Source organism: Cyanistes caeruleus, chromosome 26, assembly GCF_971803275.1.
Source record: "Cyanistes caeruleus chromosome 26, bCyaCae1.hap1.1, whole genome shotgun sequence".
NCBI classification, from domain to species: Eukaryota; Metazoa; Chordata; class Aves; order Passeriformes; family Paridae; genus Cyanistes; species Cyanistes caeruleus.
The window spans coordinates 1761322-1782237 of record NC_141726.1 but is presented as its reverse complement, the minus strand read 5'-3'; the positions used below and the strand labels follow the sequence as shown (position 1 = coordinate 1782237).

The following is a 20916-nucleotide window of genomic DNA, read 5'->3' as shown; positions in this document are numbered from 1 at the left end:
CTCTCAGGGGTGCTGTTTGCCCAGGGCTCTCAGATCCAGTGCCAGGGCATGGTGCCCTCAGCCTGCACAAGGAGGAGCAGGCTGAGCAATGAGAGCAGCAGAACTGGGCTCTGGGGCACAACTTACGAAGAGGATTAGGCCAGAACCAGATAAAACTCAACTTGGAAAACAAAAGCAAGCACTGTTCAAAATCCACTGTTAAGTGTTGCTTGTGTACCAAAGTGAAGCAGAGCAGGTGACAAGCAAAGCAGCTGGGGCAGCTTTAGGAGCTGCAGCCCAAGGACAAGGCCTGCAGGGAGCAGGGCACTTTGCCACAGCAGGATCCTCCCCTGAGCCACAGCACAATGGGCAGCTGTAGCACTGCAGACTGGAACAAACACACTACACTCTCCAACCTGGCAAAAACTGCATTTAATTTACAACATAGTAAAGGTTACAGGTAAAAAGCTCAACAGAAGTGTGAAAAGGCCTGTTACATATTACACAAGTGTACAAATGTCTGTACAAAGCCCCTTGATGTTCCTGTCCCCTCCTGGCCAGCTGTGGCCCCTAAGCTCTGAAATAATAAGAGCTGGTTCAGAGTCTGGGAGGAGAAGAGCTTTAAAAAACAACGAGCAGTGAAGTTTCCCTTGTCAAGAAAAATCTTGCAAAGAGCCACTTGCAAAAAAAAAAAATTCCCAAAAAACCCCAAACCCAACCCTCTTCCCCCCAAAATAAAACAAAACAAAAAAACCCCCCAAAACAGAAAGGAAAATAAGGAAACCTGCTCAACTTTTGTTTGTCCTGACTAGTCTTACCCTAAAGAGTTGCCTTCAGAAAGCAACTGGCTGGGAAATGAAAATCCTATAGGCCAGACTAAAGAGAGGAAGATTTTGAGTCATTGTGGGAGCACTGGGAAGCAGAACAAATGCCCAATGGCTGAATCATCAATGGCAACTTAAACACAGAGCAGCGCAGCTGGATCATGGAGCAGGTGCTAAATCCACACAGGGAATAGTCTGAACTGGATGTGATGGTGTGGGGAGGGAAGAGAACAGGCTGCCAGCTGGCACCTCAGGGACATGATAGAAGCAATCACTGCAGAACAGAACTCACAGAGATTTTGGGGCATCTGTCTGAAAATGGGTCAGGTGCATCCAGCATCCCAGCTCACTGGAACACAGCCCTGATCCTGCACCATCCAGCATCCCAGCTCACTGGAACATAGCCCTGATCCAGCATCCCAGCTCACTGGAACACAGCCCTGTTCCTGCACCATCCCAGCTCACTGGAACACAGCCCTGATCCAGCATCCCAGCTCACTGGAACACAGCCCTGATCCTGCACCATCCAGCATCCCAGCTCACTGGAACACAGCCCTGATCCTGCACCATCCCAGCTCACTGGAACACAGCCCTTATCCTGCACCATCCAGCATCCCAGCTCACTGGAACACAGCCCTGATCCTGCACCATCCCAGCTCACTGGAACACAGCCCTTATCCTGCACCATCCAGCATCCCAGCTCACTGGAACACAGCCCTGATCCTGCATCATCCAGCATCCCAGCTCACTGGAACACAGCCCTGATCCTGCACCATCCAGCATCCCAGCTCACTGGAACACAGCCCTGATCCTGCACCATCCAGCATCCCAGCTCACTGGAACACAGCCCTGATCCTGCACCATCCAGCATCCCAGCTCACTGGAACACAGCCCTGTTCCTGCACCATCCCAGCTCACTGGAACACAGCCCTGATCCTGCACCATCCCAGCTCACTGGAACACAGCCCTGATCCCGCACCATCCCAGCTCACTGGAACACAGCCCTGATCCAGCAACCTGGCACTAGTTCCCCAAGTAGCTGCAGTCCTGCACACAGTGAACAGCCAGGTACATGCTCTCATTTTGGTGCACATTTCCTGGATCCCCCAAACACTAAAGGAATGTGACTTGTGGCTGAACTGCTTTAGAGTGGTACAAAAATCCAGAGTAAATACAATGATAGAGCTCTGGCCTTACCTTGTGTAAAGTACAGCCACAATACGTCTGAGTATGTGAATCACTTTCAAATTTAAACCTAAGCAATTAAAGGGCTTGAGCAACAACCCAAGTCCACTGAGAATTCCTATTCTGGTTCTCTGCAGCACTCAATTCTCACCTGCAGTTCCCAGCAGCCAAAATATTTGTGTGTGTGGAACGTGCCAGTCCTTCCAGCTCTCTGTCTTGTTCAATCTCATACAATCTAAACTTTAAAGTTCCATTTGCAAATAAAAATGAAACTATTTAAGTTACATGGGCCACCAAGTCTAAAAGAAACTCCACTGTGTTACACCCTGAGTTATCCAGGGGAGTCACCACACAGTCAGTGCCTGATCCTCGGATGCTCCAACGGTTTGCAGCCTGTATCCATCCCACAGACCCCATTCTACAGTGCTGGAACAAAGCTAAGGAACCCACCTGTTGCTCATCCATCTCAACCCATGACTCGTGGGATGATCTAGTGTTTTTTGAGGAAATTAAAAGAAGCTGTAGCCAAACTAAAAATAGTAATAATAATAAAAAAAGAGAATGTCCCACATTAGTGGAGTTTTGAAAATATAAAAAATAAAAGCTGACCTATATTCTGCAAGTTTTACAACTCCTTCCAATGGGATTCTGCAAGACTTGGCCCCACAAACATTTCCTCTTGACAGAGCTGCCTGCTGTGAGCATGTCCAACAGGAACAGTGTCACCACAAAGAGCTCAACACTGAAATACACGGACCTGCAGGGTCATGCCATAAGTGATAATTAAATTGTGTCACTGCCCCTTGACTTACGGATCCAAACTCAGCATAAAGACCTCTGGGACAGTGGTGGCTAAGAAAAGGCTGTAGGGGTTTTGGTTCAAAAGGAGATGGGAACTGTATTTTTTTTTTAACAGACATATAAAAACATTTGAAGACAGATCTTTAAAGGATATTTCACTCCTCCATTCTTGGTATTACATCTGTTAGGACACCGAAATTTTAAAAAGACGATACCGCACATGAAAAGTTTCTGGAGTTGGTAACTCCTACCCTCCCTCAGCCCGGCTCAGATCAGCAGGGACGGGGTCGGCTTCTTGCCCGGCCAGGCCTCCTTGGCATATTTCTTCTTCTTGGGTTCATTCACAGCTTCAGGGTTGAAGACAGCAGGGTTTGGAGCCGGGTTCATGTTCACTGTGGAGGGCACAACTGGAGTCAAGTCCACGTCGGGGGCGAGGTTGGGGTAGGGCATGGGCAGCCCCCCGATGAGCGCGGTGCCGTGGACGCTGTGGGACTGCGACCCCGCCTCGTTGTGGGTGGGGGGCAGCCCCCCGTACAATCCTCCACTGTAGGGGAAGCTCTGCATGCGCCGCGACGCAGACTCGTCCGTGGTCAGCGAGCCCGCGTTCTCCAGGCGCTTCTTCTGGAGACAGAAGTAGTTAAAGAATTACTCACAGTGCGTGAAACCATCGCCATGTTTAAACTGTGTGCCAAGACCATTTCCCCCCAAGAGGCACCTAAATCTGCCACATGCAAAGTGCTAACAGACCATGTCCCATTCTTTGTCCTACAAGGTTTCCTCTGGGTTCCCTTGAAAGCCACAATAAACTCTTAGAGGTGCACAGTGCAGGAAGGGATGTGGTGGCTCTGGAGCCAGAGGCAGTGATGGTGTAGAAAGAGGCCTCTAAGGTGTGACCTTAAAGCATTAAAGGAAGGTTTTCCCTTCCATAAAGATTGAAGGAAAAGGTTTTTCCCCTGGTTCTTTGCCCCACCATGTTCCTGTACCCCAGTTCTGTGTACCCAGCTGGCCTGTGGGCTGTCCCGCCCCTTTTTACCTTTTATGTCCTTTCTCTAGAAAGTTCTCCCTTCTCTGCTTCCCCATTGGCCCCACTTTGCTGCAGAGCTCCACCCCTGTGATCCCATTGGCTGTCCCTGGCCCCACCCATGCACCACTTTCCCCTGTTCCTATTGGACCCTGACCCTCGGCTCCACCCCCTCCAGCCCATTTATATCCCTGACCCCTCCATGGCTCCCTGTCTTTGTTCCTGGAGCCCTTCAGTGTGTGGCTGCAATAAACCCCACTGGAACTCCATCCACAGACCCTTCCTGGCTCTCTGCTGTCGCTCAGCTCTCTGTGGTGTGTCTGTGAGTGTGACTGTGTGAAAGCTGACACTCAGGTGTAACTCAGATGAAGCCTGAGCACCTCTTCACCTCCTGTACACTCCTGCCAGTCTCGAGCTTGTCCTGGACAAAGACTGAGTAGAATGTCCTGGCTTGGAACAGACCCACAGGGCCCACTGAGTCCAACTCCTGGCCCTGCACACAACACCCCAAATCCCACCCTGTGCCTGAGAGCATTAAAACACAAACCTTCCCCCCACCACAGAAAGAAACTGCAACTTCTATGTCACTTGAGTTTTTTTTCTCCTGATCATTGGAATCTTCTCCTGCAGTCTGGGTTTATGCAATATTATCCTTCTCCACATGATGTTATTTAGTCTATACCAGCAACAAGTGAAATTGCTGTTAAACAGTGGCTTAGCTGCTTTGAGCTTCTACAGATCTCCTTCCTTGCATATTTCAATTAAATAGAATACTGGCAACACACTCATCTTGGAGCAAAGCCTAAACCTTTTTTTTTTTCTTTCTTTTCTCTAGCTTTTTCTAGTACACAAAGTTATAAAATGTCAAACACAGTATTTAAATAAACAAACTCTCATTTTTCCCTTCTGTTATCCACATTTCCCACAGTTTTATCTGACACCCGGAACTAACGCACCGAATTTCTAGAAAGTGTTTCTTTTTGGGAGGAAATAAACCAACAGCATTGATCCCACGTGTTATTAAAGAAAAAAGTTAAAGCTGGGTTTGAAGGGAAATGGTCAAATTTTCTACAAAACACAACTGTGAAACAGAGACAGGACTTCTGCTTAACAGTGAAAACACTTTCCACGTGGGAGCACGCTCAGTTCATAAATCACAAAGTGAGTTCATCAATGTAATGTGCCAATGAGAAAGCCAGGAGTCACCCCGTACCTTAACAGGGACCACTGCTGTCTGTACCATGTTCCGGAACCGCCCCACAGATGGGTCCACGTCCTCTGCAAAGCAACAACAGTGATGCCTTCAGTGAGCACATGGGAAAAACAGAACCACGGGAAGAACAAAACCGGTGGGGTAATGGAATCTATATGAAAAATCTGGAAGAGACCTTCTCCTCCCATAGCCAGTGCTCCAGCAGCTCCCAGTAAGCACAAGTGGGACCAGATAAAGGGAGGAATATCCAGTGGCTTTGTCTCCAGGTGGCTCATCAGGCATCCTGGCTTTCTCTCAAATGGAGAATGGGAGCAGCTGGATGAGTCTGGGATCAGTTTGGGCTGAAAGCTGCTGCTGACAAGGCACTGCAAGTGCTAAAGGCACAGCAGTTGGTTCCTAAAGTCCTTGGGGGGCCTTGAAGCAGGAGTCAGAAGCAGTCAGTCTCTTAAAGTCCAGAAAAATTATCTTTTTTTTGTGATAAGAATGACTGGTGTTTGCATTTGGATGTTCTGAGCACTGAACTGCATCACATTATAAACCAAAATGCTCACTCTGGGTGCCAAAGAAACCACCTCCACAGTGTATTTCAAAATACCTGCTCGTTAATTAGCTGCTCTTATTAACAGGAATATTATCCAAATAAAGTATGATTGATAAGCTAAGAGCAGCAAAGGGAGAAAAAAGGACTAATTTGGAATTGGATACATCTTCTAATGCATCAGTTTGAATGAGGATTAGGGATGACTTGGTTCAGATGTGCAGAGAAGTAGCAAAAACCCTCTGAGCTCAAGACATCCCAGAGGCAATAGGTAAAGAAAGCATTATAGGACAGGTGAAAAGCAAATTCTGTTCCCACTGAGATTCTAAAGAGGGCAAAAACCATAAACCACCTTCCTCCTTTTGGACCCATGACATTTCTCCAGTATCTGACAGAGTACTGAACAATGAAGCTGAGTTTGATACCCCCATCCTGCTCAGAGCTTGCAGGTACTTTACAGGCAGAACAGAAGAAACAGAAAGAGGTCACAGACACCAGTGAGACATGGTGACAGCTTTTGTGAAATAGCAGATCCCAAATACTGACTTGCCAAATTAATTTTCTCCTTATCCACATGCACCCATGAGGAATCCCTATGAGCATACTGGAAGGAGGTCCTGAAGGGCATCAGCTGAGGATTAAAGCTCACTCTTTACCTGGATTGATGATCTCATCATCATCACTGAACGTCACTCTGGAGTTCTTCCGTTTTCGCTTTGGCCTCTGGATGTCCAAGTTCCCTTCCTCAATGGTCAGTGTGGAGATCCTTTTGTTGTGGGCTGTATTAAACTCTGTCAGATTCTAAATGCAAATTTACAAACAAAAGAGTTTAAGCAATTAGTGTATGAAGTCTGATTTAATCACACGACTGTGCACATCAGAAGACCACAGGACATGGTTTAGTTTCCACTTCAGACCCCAAGGAACAAGCAGAGGTTCAGGGCTGCAATGAGCTGTCCTGGGAGGCTGTGGGGTCTCTGCAGAGATATTTAGAATGGAGCACAATCTTGGGCAGCCTACTCCAGCTTGAGCTGGTTGATGATTCTGAGAGGTCCTTTCCCACATCTGCAGTCTGAATGCCAGAGACACTGCTCTCCCTCCTTACTAGCTAACTCAGGGAACAGGGCAGCATTCACAGCTATGTGGCAATGGGAACTGAGTGGGAAACCACCCCAAACTGAGGCTATGTTAGCTGGAGAGTCTCTGGCAAACCCTGTAAGATGACCACTGGCATAGTAAGATTGTTAGATCCATGATTCGGGGAAGCAGCAAGTTAATCACTGCAGATGAGACGGTTTGGACAGCAGAAGACACCTCAGACTGTCTTCAAAACCAAGAAATTAAAAACCTGAACCTAAGGAAGCATTAGCCAGGGAAGTTGTTTAGTGACCATTCCTGTAGGTATTTAAAAGACATTTAGATATTGAACTTAAGGACGTGGTTTAGGGTTTTGTGGGTCTTTTGTGTGACAGACTGAAATGTGTCAATGCCTTAAACAATTGGCCATTTGCAAACACAGTGGATGCTTTGCTGACATGCATGAAGGAACAGAGAGGCACAGAGGGTGTGGGCACCAGAGGATGACTGTCAAATCAACCCTTGTTTAGCATCAGGCTGGGTTTTGAACCTGATTATGGGAAGAAGCTGATGAGAAGCAGATCCTGTGAGTGCTTTCTATCAGGGCAATGCCCTGCCTTACACAACAACTCAGGTGTAAAACTACATCCCTCAACTCTGACCACTCCCCCTCTGGGGAAGGTACTGGGACATTCCCACCTAGAGCTGAAGGTTTTCTTCCCTCTGATGGGGCATAACTGGCTCAGCTGCACTGATGTGAGAGCCAGGGTCATGTATTGGAAGGGTCATAAACCATCAAAGTTCCCTGAGATGCTCCCAGAATAATTTCTGGGCCTTTCACCAGAGGGCTGCACGAGATCCACCGTTTGCAACAGACAGTGTAAAACTTCCCTGCCCAGGAGAGGTACCTGGGTGTTCCACCTAAAGGCATTAAACTCTGTGGTTTGAGGGCTTCTTTCACCCTCATGGATCAAGACTCCAACCATCACTTCAACCAGTGGACATCAAGTCTTGTTGCTGGACCCACAGGTGGTGAGATCTTTCTACTCATATCCTTTCTTTCTTTTTGTTTTATGTTTTCTTAAGTGTTATTTTTATACTTTTATTTTTCTGTATTATTATAGATAATTATAACCAAAATGGATACCTACCTTCCTTCCACTGCAACCTAATGATTCTAAAATAAATCCTATATACAGATATAAATATATATATGTATAAACTTTGGTTATTCAGTATTGTTTCACTCCAGTTTGTCCCTAGGGATCTGTTAACAAGAACCTGAGTTAACCTCATCTTCAGGTGTGGGTTGTAACAGCTTGGCAGTGTTAGATTTATTGACCTGATGATCTTAAAGATCTTTTCCAACCTAAATGATTCCATGACTACACAAATGAGTGGGGAATGCTGTCCTTGCTGGAAATGCCATCAAGGCAGTGTGCCATTGTACTCACGTCCAGTTCTGTCTCCTCCTCTGGCAGCCCCAGCAAACCCTTCAGCTCCTCATCCTCACCACCCATCTTCTCGTCCCCTTTCACGGCTGAGGGCAGCGTCTGCGGCTTCTCTCGCAGGGTGTACGCACGGGTGGAGGCTCCAAAGGAAACCGTGGAGTCAATGGGGATCTGTTGGGGTTTGTGAGCTTCCAAACGGATGTGACCCAAGAACGTGCCATGTGCTGAGGACATCAAAATGCAAAATAAGTCTGTTGAGCTTGGGATCATGGGATTCCAGTTCAAGGTTGAGAATCTCAGAAACTGTAACAACTGTTACAAGGTACAAGGCACTGAGGTACTGCTGAAAGCATCAGCTATGTAGACCCACCATCTCACAAACTGAGATAACACACACCAGAAGTCCTCAAAAAAATCACTGGAAATAAATTACAAACACCTGCTATTTTCTGTATTCCTCCAGGTCCCAATGTACTATGTCTGGACAGTGCAAAAACCAGCTGACAGGTTCTAGACCTTGGGAAATGACCCTCAGAAGACAAGGCTTCACTAAAATTGTGACAGGAAGGCCAAGTCACTTTCCTCTTTTCCTTTGGCCTCTCACAAGTTAGAAATGTTTGAAACGCCCAGTGAGGCAGCTGTAGGCTGACTGGAGCAAACATTCCTTTGCCCTAACCCTTGTCTTTCCCTGTGATGCAAATTCAAATTATATCCATTTGCCCACAGTGCAGACAACAATGGAAAAGGAAAGAGTGTCTGAGGTTCAGAATGTTTAAGCTCTGCAGTACAGCTCTTCTGTCTGGTTAAATGCCACACTACTTACTGCTGTTCAGATCTATGAGGAAAACCCTCTTGAGATGTTTGTGATAGACCAAGGCAGCATGGACCCGAGAGCAAGACTGGTGGTCAATGGTAAAATCACACAGATCAGGATTTCTCCCAAAGAGATAGTATTTCTTCTCATCAATGATGAGTTTCTGAGGTAGAATATTAAACAGAGAAGCATATTAGACTCCTAGAATCTTTTGGATCTTCCTGAAAAAAATTCAAGAACATGAATCAATAGAACAAATTCAAAACAAAGCAGCAACAGCTCATCAATATTTCAGTTTAGTCTGGCACTGTTAAATACATAAACTCAAGTCTGCTCTTTATAAAATCAGAACAGCTGAATATGGGAGAGTCCCAATTATTCCCTTCTTTAGCCAATACTGGACAGTCTGGGAAGGACAGTCACTCTTCAAAGCATTAGACTACCTCCTCAAGGAAATTTTCTCTGCCATCTGCTCCCAGAGATTTTAACACATTCCTTGATGGATGACAAATCAAACCATTTCTCATTCTCACCCACAATGGAAACCAAAAGCATCCTGTAAATTTTCATCTGCACCTGTTACACACAACCAATACTGCCCTGACTGGGCAGTACTTATAAGAGATTTTGCAAAGACACAAATTCATGCATGTACCGCAACAAATCATCAACAGAGAAGTTAATTTTATAGTCTTTAATTCAAGATAATATTTTATTGTCTTTAATTCAAGATAATGTTTCCAAAATGTGTTGTGCCTCTGAGCTATAACCCAGTGTCTTCCTTCACACACTGAGCTTAAACACTGCATGGCTTGTTTTGCTGTTGCACTTTGCAGACCCAGCAATCACAGGGTGACCCTCAGGCCTCTGCACGAGGCTGGGACACTGATGGCTCGGTTAGTATCAAGTGCTCAGTAACTCACAGGATTTAACAGTGGTTTTCCTTGGTTACCAATGGTTACTGCTGGCTACCAGAAAAGACAAACCTGCAAAACCTGTATTGAATGGGGAAACACAAGGATCACATCCAAGCGCTGTTTGCCTCGGCGCTACGGGATCTTGTGAGTGTCTTTAAATCAGTGGAACTTGTTGGCAATGGAACCTATGAGCAGCAGTTTTTGTTCTAGTCAGAGGAGGAGGTGAGAACATGTGAGGGAAAACAACATGGCAGCACCAAGAGTGGAGAAGGAGGGGAGGAGGTGCCAGAGCTGAGGTGAAGCTTATTCTGCAGGCTGTGGTGAAACAAACTCGCCCTGCAATACAGAAGTCCATGGGGGATACAGAGATCCACTCACATCCCACAGGGATCCATGTGGGATACAGGGATCCACTCACATCCCACAGGGATCCATGGGGGATACAGAGATCCATGCACAGCCTGTGGGGATCCATGGGGGATACAGAGATCCACTCACAGCCCATGGGGATCCATGTGGGATACAGAGATCCACTCACAGCCCACAGGGATCCATGGGGGATACAGAGATCCACTCACATCCCACAGGGATCCATGTGGGATACAGAGATCCACTCACAGCCCGTGGGGATCCATGGGGGATCCAGAGATCCACTCACAGCCCGTGGGGATCCATGGGAGATACAGAGATCCATGCACAGCCTGTGGGGATCCATGTGGGATACAGGGATCCACTCACAGCCCACAGGGATCCATGTGGGATACAGAGATCCACTCACAGCCCGTGGGGATCCATGTGGGATACAGAGATCCATGCACAGCCTGTGGGGATCCATGGGGGATACAGAGATCCACTCACAGCCCATGGGGATCCAGAGATCCATGCACAGCCCGTGGGAGAAGTGCCCCTGCTGGAGTGGGTGGATGCCAGAGAAAGCTGTGATCTAGTGGGAGACCCGAATGGAGAGAGAGCACTCTTGCTTCCAAACTAGAGCAGCCTAGCCTTAAAAGACTGGACCCCATGGACCCACGTGTTACCCACACCACAGCAGTTTCAGCATGACTGCTGCCCATGGAAGGGACCCCATGGCACAGCACAGAAAAGACTCCTCTCCCTGAGCAAACAGAAGTAGATCTGGAGTGATGAACTGACCAAAACTCTCATGACCTATCTCCCTGTGCTGTTGGTGGGAAAGAGAGAGTGGCTAGGAGGGAAAAAAAGGTGTTTTAAAGGCTTCATTTACTTTTTGTTATCCTCCTCTGACTCTGTTAATAATAAATTCACTTTATACCTTTAAATTTGAACCTGTTTTGCCCTTAGAGTGTTTATTTTCTCCCAATCCTTATCTCAACTCATGAGCCTTTCAATAGTTTTTTTCTCCTCTCCTCTGCCCAACTGTAGCAGAAGAGGATAAGTGAATGACTTTTGTGGGTACCTGGCCTTTGGCCAGTGTCAAACCACTAAACCAAGAAACATTCTCCACAGCCGAAACACTGTTTGGGTAATCTCTGTCAACAATGGTAAACACTTTATTTATTACTTTCAGTGCCATCTAAGACAAAATATGAAATTGAAAATGAGGTGGTGCTGTAATAAAAATAACTTGCTGTATCTGTGCTGATCACAACACTTCAAAGATCCTGAATGTGGGAGGAAAAATCAACTCAAACTGTGTTTCATGCTGTAGGACAGAGCAGCACTCTTGCAAAATACAGGATGCCTGGTTAATCTGACTGTAATGCAAAATAAAAAAATTAACTGACCAGAGAGGTTTCTCAAACAAGCAGTACAAAGGAAAGAGGTTTAACTGATGGAAGCCTTGCATGGTATGAGGCTGCCTTGCACAGGCAAGGGAAAAGTCACTTCATTCATTGTTTCAGAGCAAAACAAACTGATTTGAAGATAATGAATACATGAGAGAAAGGAAATATTAATGAATAAGTGTGGAAAATGACAGGGAATGTTCTGCTGCTGGTGCCTATGTACACGATACACGAAATCCATCAAATCCTACTTCCATACCTCAATGAGTTTGTCTCCTTTGACTACGTCCAGGTGTAAGCCAGGTGGTGGTTTCCCTGCCCTGGAAAATAAAGGAAAAATTTAGGAAAAACATTTAATAAAAATTTTATTTGTACTAGAGCAGCTTGAGCTACAGACCAAACCTGCATGAATGTAAGCAGAAGTATTTTGGGGAAAATATGAAAATCCCATCATTTTCTTTTCCTCCCTGCCGTTTTTTTTCTGACAACATATAAACCAAGATTTATTTTTATGGCAAGAGTGAAGGTAACAGGACATGAAGCATCTCAGGCTTTACCTCTCCAGGTAAAAACCATCTGATTTATGCAATAAACAGAGCAAGTCCTGAGAGCACACGGTATGAGGCAGGAAGAGACCAACAACTAGAGATGGGACTGTTTGCTGAAGAGCTCTGTTTTCTCATGTGTCCCTCAAAACAGCCCATCTCTACCCTTGGCTGCTGAGATATCTCAGAATCTGCATCTCTAGTACTTCCTCCCAGATAACATCTCTGCTGCTTGTCTCTAAGGCAGGGCCAGCTTTCCAGGCAGCAGCAGTGACCTAATTCTTGGCTGCACTGCTGCCCTGCTGAGGAACTCTGCAGAGATCATGTTCCCATTCTGCTCAGTGCAGTCAATGTCATAGTTCAGGCTGCCCAAATTAGATACTTGAAAAGCTTTTTAATGAAAAAAGTAGAAAGGTTTTTCAGTTTTATATTCAAAACTAGTATCTTGAGGATCAGAAGTAATGCCTGGATTTGGAAGTATCAGTCACTCTTCACATGCTCTGCCCCATCAGACCTCTCACCTCATGGATCAAGGAGTAAAATATGAAAGGAAATCTCTTGCAATAATCTCCTAGAAGAAAGTCTGTTAGAAAGCTGGCCTTATGCTGTTACAAGAGAGCAGTTTATTCCCATCTTATGTCCAAGGTTAAAAAAGTCCTTTTCCAGTAACTAAAGTGCTAAAATAGCCACTAAACTGATTTTCCTACACTGTTCTGAAGATGTCAGCAGATTGTTCTGGCTCAGAGTGCTTAGCACTGCCCCAAGGCCAACGCTCTCCTATCACAGCCTGGCTCCAGCAGAAGTGCTTGTGTTTGAAATGAGAAACGAGCAGTTTCTTCTGTACCCTCCAGATGGTGCATCAGAGTCCCCAGTGCCTCCCCAGGGCAGCATCCTGCAAGTGACCTGAAAACAGCACTTGCAAAAGCACTGATTGTGATGGTCACTATTTGAGTGAGTTTGACTGACACACAGGATGCTCTGAGTGCCTCCTGAATCGCCAGAGCTCCCAGGGAGGATGTGAAGAGAATTCCAGAGAATTAACAGAGCTGACTAGCAAAGAGAACATGAGCATTACCAGTATCATTAAAGAAACTCTCTGGAGTTTCTCAGAGAAAAGATGAGAGGATAAACCACACTAGAGCTTTTTGTCTGTATCAGTGAGCCCAAGTAACTCAAAGAAGTGTCAGAAAATAAAGAACTGATAAAAGGAGTGGCAAACTGTAAACCCCAGGCAGGGAGAGAACTCAAATACAAATTTTCTACACTTAACAGTTCAGCAACCTATTGCTTAAACCAGTCAGTCAGAAATGCAGATACCAACTGATGCTGCTAACTTTAAAGTGTATTTCAGGAGTGATCTGGAAATCACATACAACAAACTCAGGGTGCTCTTGGAAGCATTCTTCTTGTTAAACTTCCAGTTGTAAACAACACAGTTTAAAAAGCTGTTCAGACAGCTTTCAGCTTAAAAAATGGTTCAGACTGGATGATTACAGACATTTCCTGAATTAAAAAAAATGCACTGTGTTTTCTGGAAGATTTCTGATGAGAAATGTACCTGCTTCAGCTGAACAAAGCATTCCACTTGGATTGAAGCATTTGCCCAACTTCACCTTGGCACTGTGCACCTTTTCTTGTTACAATGCAGTTCCACACAGAACTAGGTTTTACTGGCTTGTTTTGGTTCCCTTGGTTACTTACTCAGGAACAAAATCTCCATGGAATACAGTGAAATTAGGAAACTGTATAAAAATTTAATTCTTGAGAGCAAGGTCATGAATATTCTATTAGAGAGAACTTCAGGTTTTATGCCATCAAAAATTAATTCAAATGACACTGAATTAAATAGGAAAATTAGTATTAAGTAGTGAGCAACAATGGAACCATTGTTTCATAAGATTATTCCTATCTTTTCAGAGTGGGAACAGATATACTGAAAGTGTAATTTACTTGCAGAAATCAGAGGAAGACAGGACTGTAACATTTATGTCTACCAGGAAAACATTCTTATTCTGACAGCTTCATTTCCATATCATTTTTCATCACATCCTTTAATTTTCATTCTATTTTTTCTTATTCTTTCCCTTCAGTTATAAAAAATATTCCCTTTCTAAGTAAAGGTAAGCTTCATCAAGTACAAGTAACACAGACTATGCATTTTCATGAACACCTGTTACAACAGCACTGACACTTCTCTACCTCACACACAGAATCCCAGAATGGTTTAGGTTGAAAGGGACCTTTAAAGATCATCTCACTCCACCCCTGCCATGGGCAGGGGCACATTTCACTATCCCAGGCTGCTCCAAGCCCCATCCAACCTGGCCTTGGGCAGTTCCAGGGATCCAGGGGCAGCCACAGCTTCTCTGGCCTCCCCACCCTCCCAGGGAACAATTCCTTCCCAACATCCCATCTAGCCCTGCCCTCTGGCAGTGAGAAGCCATTCCCTGTGTCCTGTCCTTCCATCCCCTGTCCAAAGTCCCCCCTTAGGCCCTGGAAGGGGCTTTGAGGTCTCCCTGCAGCCTTCTCTTCTCAAAGTGAGCACCCCCAGCTCTCCCAGCCTGGCTGCTTCAGCCCTTGGAGCATCTCCATGGCCTCCTCTGGACTGGCTCCTACAGCTCCATGTGCTTGGGGTGGCTCTGCAGGTGGGGTCTCACCTGAGAGGGGCAGAATCCCCCCCTCCCCTGCTGCCCAGGCTGGGGGATGAGCTCAGGACACAAGGGGGTGGCTCTGGGTGCCAGCACACACAGGTGGGGCATGCTGAGCTCCTCCTCAAGCAGCACCACCAAATCCTTCTCCATTCTGTCCACCCATTCTGCACCCAGCCTGTATGAGTGCTTGGGACTGCCCCAAATTATTAGCCAGCAGGTACAGCAGCAGTGTTTTCATTGGTTTTTGAGCAGATTGGTGTTACTGGGGACTAATGGTCATCCTGTGCTCAGACTACATGCTTGTGCATCTGTTATTTTATTTCTGAAGATAAACTTGTGTCTTTTTACTTCTGAATAGTTACTTTTTGGCTTGGAGAAGTTCTTGTTCTTAGTCTCCATTTTCTGCCATACACCTCTGCATTTTATCTTGTTTTTACTGTCATGGTATTCATATTATATCAAAAGGACTGGATCATTATCTGGTCTCTATGCTGATCACACTTATGTCACTAACAAGTATTGTTATCACTTTTGTAAAGGTAATTAATAAAAAACCCTAACACTAATAGGGTCAGATCACAGACTATTCAACTGCTATTACCTGTTCAATTCCTTATAAATGCATAGCTTTTTTCTGAATTCTCTATTGCTTCCTAAAATGATAATTTCCTGTGTGTGATGGTCCACCTGACAGCCTTTGGCAGACACAGCACCTCTTTTGCTGCCTTGAATAATTAGTCCCTTCCCTTCATGGCCAGGCAGCTGGACATGATGATGCTTGGGATTTCCCACAGCAGCTGCATCCATGGATTTGCTGACCTTAGAGAAGACATCAACTGCTTACAATGATCAGCACTTAAATATTTACAAGGGATACCACTGAATAAAACTGGGTTCCAGCATAGGTTTTTAAAAGATTTAAATACCTGCAAGCAAAGAAATTTTTCCTCTGTACTAGAAACAGAAAATTTGGTTTCTTTGCTTTCTTTACCTCATGCTCCACAGGCCAGGCCATGTCTCTGTAACAAACCATTTCAGAGAAGGAGGACAAGGCCATTATCACTTTGGAATGTGCCAAGTAAGAGAACTGAAATTTTACAAATCAGGATCTCTTTCACAGTGCAGATTCAATGCTGACATGCCAACAGAGTTACAGTATCTATATCCAGCTGAAACTCAGCAGCCTGACTGAAGTAAGTCACTACAAGAAATTTGGAGTTGTTGCTATTAAGGACATAGACAGGACAGCCATATTTCTATTGTGTTAGTTTAAAATTAGGTCAAACTATTTGGGTTTCTAAACTTGGACTCAAAACCTAAATTTAGTCACTTCCTAAAAATCTTGGCCTCTGTGACTAGTGTACACACCTTCATGTCCAACTTCAAGGACAGGGTGGAATTTGCAGAACTCTGGAGCTCAGAGTAAATCTGTGTAAAAGCATTGCCAGGAATCTCCAGGTCTTGGCCAAAGAAACTGAAGAGAAACAATTGCTGCTTTTGAACAAACTATTCCTAATGTATGTTCATTCCAGAACAAACCTGACATTCCCACCACTGGTGTGTCAAAGAGAGTAAAGAAAGAGTCACAATTCCAAACACAAATTACACTAGGACAAAAGGACAGGCAGGCAGTATCCATTAAACATCTGATGGTCACTTCAAAACTATACATCAGATAATCTGTTTGCAAAAGTCTTAATCAAACTAAGATGTGTAATTGTTATCTAAAGATATTTTCTGATCTCATGGAATAGCTAAATTTTAAACTACAGGAATGTATTACCTAATAATTTATAACTCATAATTAGTAATTATAGCATTTTAATAATATATATTATTATTATTATTATAATTATAATAATACCTAAAAATTTTAAACTAAAGGAATGTACTACCCTTTATGCCAACTGTAAATGCACAGCCCAAATCTTGGCTAATGTGTACAGAGGAGTTACAGTACATGCATAAACACATTCTGACATCAGCAAGTACTATTCAGGTGGCAACCACTGTTTTTCATCTGTCTTAAGTCTAGCTGCTGGAAACAGAAGGAAAGAGTAAGTATTGTATGGATTATGAAGAAGCAACCCATAACAGTGGCCACAATTTAAAATGGGATGAAAACTGGGATTTTCAGTGCAGAAGGCTTTTCTGGAAATGGGACACTCAGATGCTATCCAAGTTATAGAAGAACAGGGACAATGGTAGAGGCAAACCTCAAAAACATGAGCAACAACTTAAAGGCAAGGAAAAAAGCTACTCCTTTAGATTATATCTAAGGTGTATTTCTCACATGATTGGTGTTCACAGGCTCCAGCCAGCTTTCCTTAGAAACAGGGAAATAAACAGATAGGTAAAGACTGTGATTTTGATTTTAATAGAGGTCGAGGAGACTGAAGAAAATACACTACAGAAGAATCTGCTTCTGACTGTGAAGACCCTCTGCAACACCATGCTTCTGGTTTCCTAAAGCACTTGGAATGAAGCCCTACAATGCTGCCTGCACAGAAGGAGACTTCTTGGTGCTTGTGTAAGCTTCCTGCAGGGTACCTTTAAACCCTCTTAAGTCAGAGCTTTGACACCACTATTGGTCCTGCAAACCACATCCACCCTGGAGAACCCTACCTGGGAAAGGCCCATCACTGATTCCACATGTGCACTCTCTGGCTGGCTCTGAAAGGAACAAATACTTTGAAACCATGAGCTGGAATCTGCAGCTCAGTAAATGGCAGCAGAAGGCATCCAGAGCTTGAGCATGAAATATACTCTACTTGTTTTGCAGAAGAGAAAAATAACCAGAAATAGATAAATCCAGCTGGTAGGAGAGCTCCTGACTTCCATGGGATGAGGCCATGGTTATCAGCAGTCAGGATCAACCAACACTTCCCATTTTGGGTTCACAATTCAGCAGAACACAACCACTGTGACTGGAAGCTCTCCAGACTGGCTTCCTGCTACTTCACTTTTTTATTTTTACTCCTATGAAACAGCTTTTGGCTTTCAAAAGAAGCATTAAGGAAATACACAAAGCTTTCACTGGTGTTAGCTGCCATGTCTGCATGTGCCAATTGGACAAGATCAAATTGTCTCAGGAACTCCTTTACTTCACAGGTACAAACACACAAATTGCCCAACTTGGTCCCTAACACCATTAACAGTGTGCAAATATACAACAGAGTCCAAGAGAAAATAAAAACTTTCCTTACAATGCATAAGGAAGGAGTCCAGACAGGAACTTTGCTGTACCCCAGAACTATTTTGGAATATTATTGTAAAAGGACCTTCAGGTTGCAATAAGTGAATTACAAAATAATCTTAAAAATGTGAGAACAGAACAGGACCTGGCACCCAGAGGTGACCCCTTACCCCTGGGTTTGGATCATCTCCCAGATCCCACCTCATTTCTCATCCAGCACAACAGATTGTGCTTCAGAATCAAAGCAGAGCAGGAACACAGGGAAACACTGTCAGACCCTGCCCTGCTGCAGCTAAAGACACAAACTGGTACCTGAAGAGGCCCTCACAGTTACAGGTGTTACAGTTCTCTCCTCCAGATGGGATTTCTTTAGGAATTCCTCTGCAATAGCATGCAAGCCGCTGAGACTGAGCATTTTACAAGCTGTACTTCCCCAGATCCTCCATCTACAGGAGGTAGAGGAGGTACCTTGTACTTCAAAGGTACAAGACTTCCCAATTTACCATGCAATATAACAAATATTGTGATCATCGTTGTATAAAAACACTAGGAAAAAAAAAAAGGATGATATTTCACGTTTCAAGTTGAATATCCAGAAAAATTTTTGGCTTTATCTCGTTTATTGTGTCATAATCTTATGGAACACCATCCTGTCTCATGTAGATGTTTATTACTGTGTATGTTCAGCACAAATAAGACCCTATAATACATGAGGAATTATCTTTCATGAGAGGGTTAAATGGCTTTACCAATTAAAGCAGGCAGTTAAAAACAAGGTGTAAATTAAACCGCAGTCAAGCACTGAGAGGTAAAACACAGCTGAGTGAGCAGGGACAGCCTGGGCTCTGCAGGGACAGGCAGGGCTGGACACAGAACTGCTCCAGTTCTCAGGTGCGATTTAAAATACAGCGGTGCCCATCCCAATGCTCTGGCACCCAGAGAAGGCAGCAGAGCCAAGATCTCTTCAGTGATGCATCAAAACACTCAGAACAAACCAACAAGGGTACCCTGGTGCAAAGCTCTCCTCAGGCAGGAGGGAGAGGAAGGATTCCACATTTCCAGGGATTCCTTCCAACGGGGGCTTTCCCACGACTCTAACCCAGCCAAAGGCACGGTCGCGATGCTTCTTCTCCAACACTGCACTCAGCCCCGACTTCTTAACTCAAGCTAATAAAAACCCCAGGCTAGTTTCAAGCTGACAGATTTCCCGTACCAGATACATCCCCTGAGGAGGGTATTTAATTTCTACCACACCACGTATTCTGTCTGAGCTCTTGGGAAAAGCCCCGACACCCCAGGGAGGGCCCGGGGCCCCCGCTGCGCTGGCGATGGCGGCACCCGCAGAGCCGCGCCCGAGCCCGGGCCCGGACCCGGTGGGCCCGGCCAGCCCTCTGCGGCCCCGGGGAGCGCAGTCCCGCGCCCCTCATCCCCCTCGGCCGCCCCGGCGCTCACCAGCTCGGGCACTCGAACAGGGACCCGCCGCCCGCCGGGGCCGCGCTCGCCGCCATCTTGGCTCTGCCCCATTCAGCCGGCGCGGGGCACCATGGGAGGCGGGATCGGCGCGCGGCGATCCCGGCGTGCCCCGCGCGGCGCCGGCGGGGACTGGGCGGGGCCTAACGGTGCCACGCCCCCGAGGGCTGGCCCCGCCCCCGCCGGCCCTGGCGCGGGAACTGCCGGCAGCACCGGTACCGCCTCTGGAACCGTGGGGACAGCACCGGTACCGCCCCTGGAACCGTGGGGACAGCACCGGTACCGCCTCTGGAACGCGGGGAGAGCACCGGTACCGCCTCTGGAACCGTGGGGAGAGCACCGGTACCGCCTCTGGAACCGTGGGGACAGCACCGGTACCGCCTCTGGAACCGTGGGGACAGCACCGGTACCGCCCCTGGAACCGTGGGGACAGCACCGGTACCGCCCCTGGAACCGTGGGGACAGCACCGGTACCGCCCCTGGAACCGTGGGGACAGCACCGGTACCGCCCCTGGAACCGTGGGGACAGCACCGGTACCGCCCCTGGAACCGTGGGGACAGCACCGGTACCGCCCCTGGAACCGTGGGGACAGCACCGGTACCGCCCCTGGAACCGTGGGGACAGCACCGGTACCGCCTTTGGAACGCGGGGACAGCCCCGGTATCAGCCCCGGGACGCGGGGACAGCCCCGGGACGCGGGGACAGCGCCTCTGCCCGAGCAGGGAGCCCGGGGCACGGCCCGGTAGGAGCACACCGGTGGGAGCTCGCAGCCGCCTCTCTCCCGTGTCTCCCCGGCCCCCGCTGCTGCCCCACGGCCGTGCCCGGAGCTCGCAGCCCGAGCGCAGGCACAGCCCCGGCTCTCACGGCGAGCCAGGCTCCCCGGAACGCTCCCGGGAGCTCCCGGAGGAGCAGAACACACATCCGAGAGCCAGGCACACCGTGCCCGAACACTGCAGCGACCGCCACGGGGCTTTTTTTCAAGTTTTCATGCCAGGAACATTAGTCAAGACTGTTAAAAATAATGTCTGCAGCAGCTCTACTGGCACGATCAACGATGTGCAGAGAGGAGAAAGGAGTCAAGCAGTTAGAGAAACCCTGAGCTCAGCAAGCTGCACCCATGCCCTCAATTCCAGCTTCCAGAGGACTGAAACAGGCTAGAAGAAGGATGGAGCCAACAAATAATACTCCCTTTTAGGTCTGGTGAAGATATGGCAGTGTGACACCCAAAGGTCTCTGCCTGGCAGCAAGCATGCACAAATCAATAGCTTCTGCCATTTCCAAGGAAAACTTTAAAAAAGGAGCAGAACAACGCAGAGTTCCCTTGCTTTCAAGGCAGATTTTTCCCTACAGGCTCACCAATGGTTCCAAGTTCTAGCACAAGGAAGATAGTCAGAGCTGACCCAATGCTGCTCTGAGGTATGAGATTAATTTTTCTGGGATCAGCTATTGTACAGGACTCTGCACAGAAGC

The 20916-nt window shown here is 46.5% G+C and overlaps 1 protein-coding gene and 1 non-coding gene across 6 annotated transcripts; both read right to left on the bottom strand.

Moving 5' to 3' along the window:
* Positions 1 to 396: 396 nt before the first annotated feature.
* Positions 397 to 19599, bottom strand: PPP1R8 (protein phosphatase 1 regulatory subunit 8). 5 transcript variants are annotated; one of them, XM_086863413.1, is made up of 8 exons: positions 19428 to 19599; positions 11843 to 11903; positions 8913 to 9066; positions 8093 to 8313; positions 6218 to 6362; positions 5024 to 5088; positions 1621 to 3410; positions 397 to 1401 (listed from the first exon to the last, which is right to left on the bottom strand). In XM_086863413.1, the coding sequence occupies exons 1-7, from the start codon at positions 19481 to 19483 to the stop codon at positions 3057 to 3059; spliced, it is 1056 nt and encodes a 351-aa protein (XP_086719539.1). In that variant the 5' UTR covers positions 19484 to 19599; the 3' UTR covers positions 397 to 1401; positions 1621 to 3056. The 5 variants fall into 5 exon arrangements, with proteins under 5 accessions (XP_086719539.1, XP_086719538.1, XP_086719540.1 ...); XM_086863412.1 differs by having other exon boundaries at positions 397 to 1152; positions 1269 to 3410; positions 19428 to 19584; XM_086863414.1 differs by having other exon boundaries at positions 397 to 1459; positions 1709 to 3410; positions 19428 to 19584.
* On the bottom strand, positions 9652 to 9816 carry LOC111939194 (small Cajal body-specific RNA 1). The gene has a single exon (XR_002869195.1).
* Positions 19600 to 20916: the final 1317 nt, after the last annotated feature.

Bases quoted from the DNA above. Each gene is read 5' to 3' on its own strand.
- PPP1R8 (XM_086863413.1), bottom strand. From the start codon at position 19,483: ATGGCGGCGAGCGCGGCCCCGGCGGGCGGCGGGTCCCTGTTCGAGTGC. The intron at 6,363-8,092 runs GTGAGTACAATG...ATTTGCATTTAG, and splicing joins AGGAGGAGACAGAACTGGAC to AATCTGACAGAGTTTAATAC. The intron at 5,089-6,217 runs GTAAAGAGTGAG...GTTGCTTTGCAG, and splicing joins TGATGAGATCATCAATCCAG to AGGACGTGGACCCATCTGTG.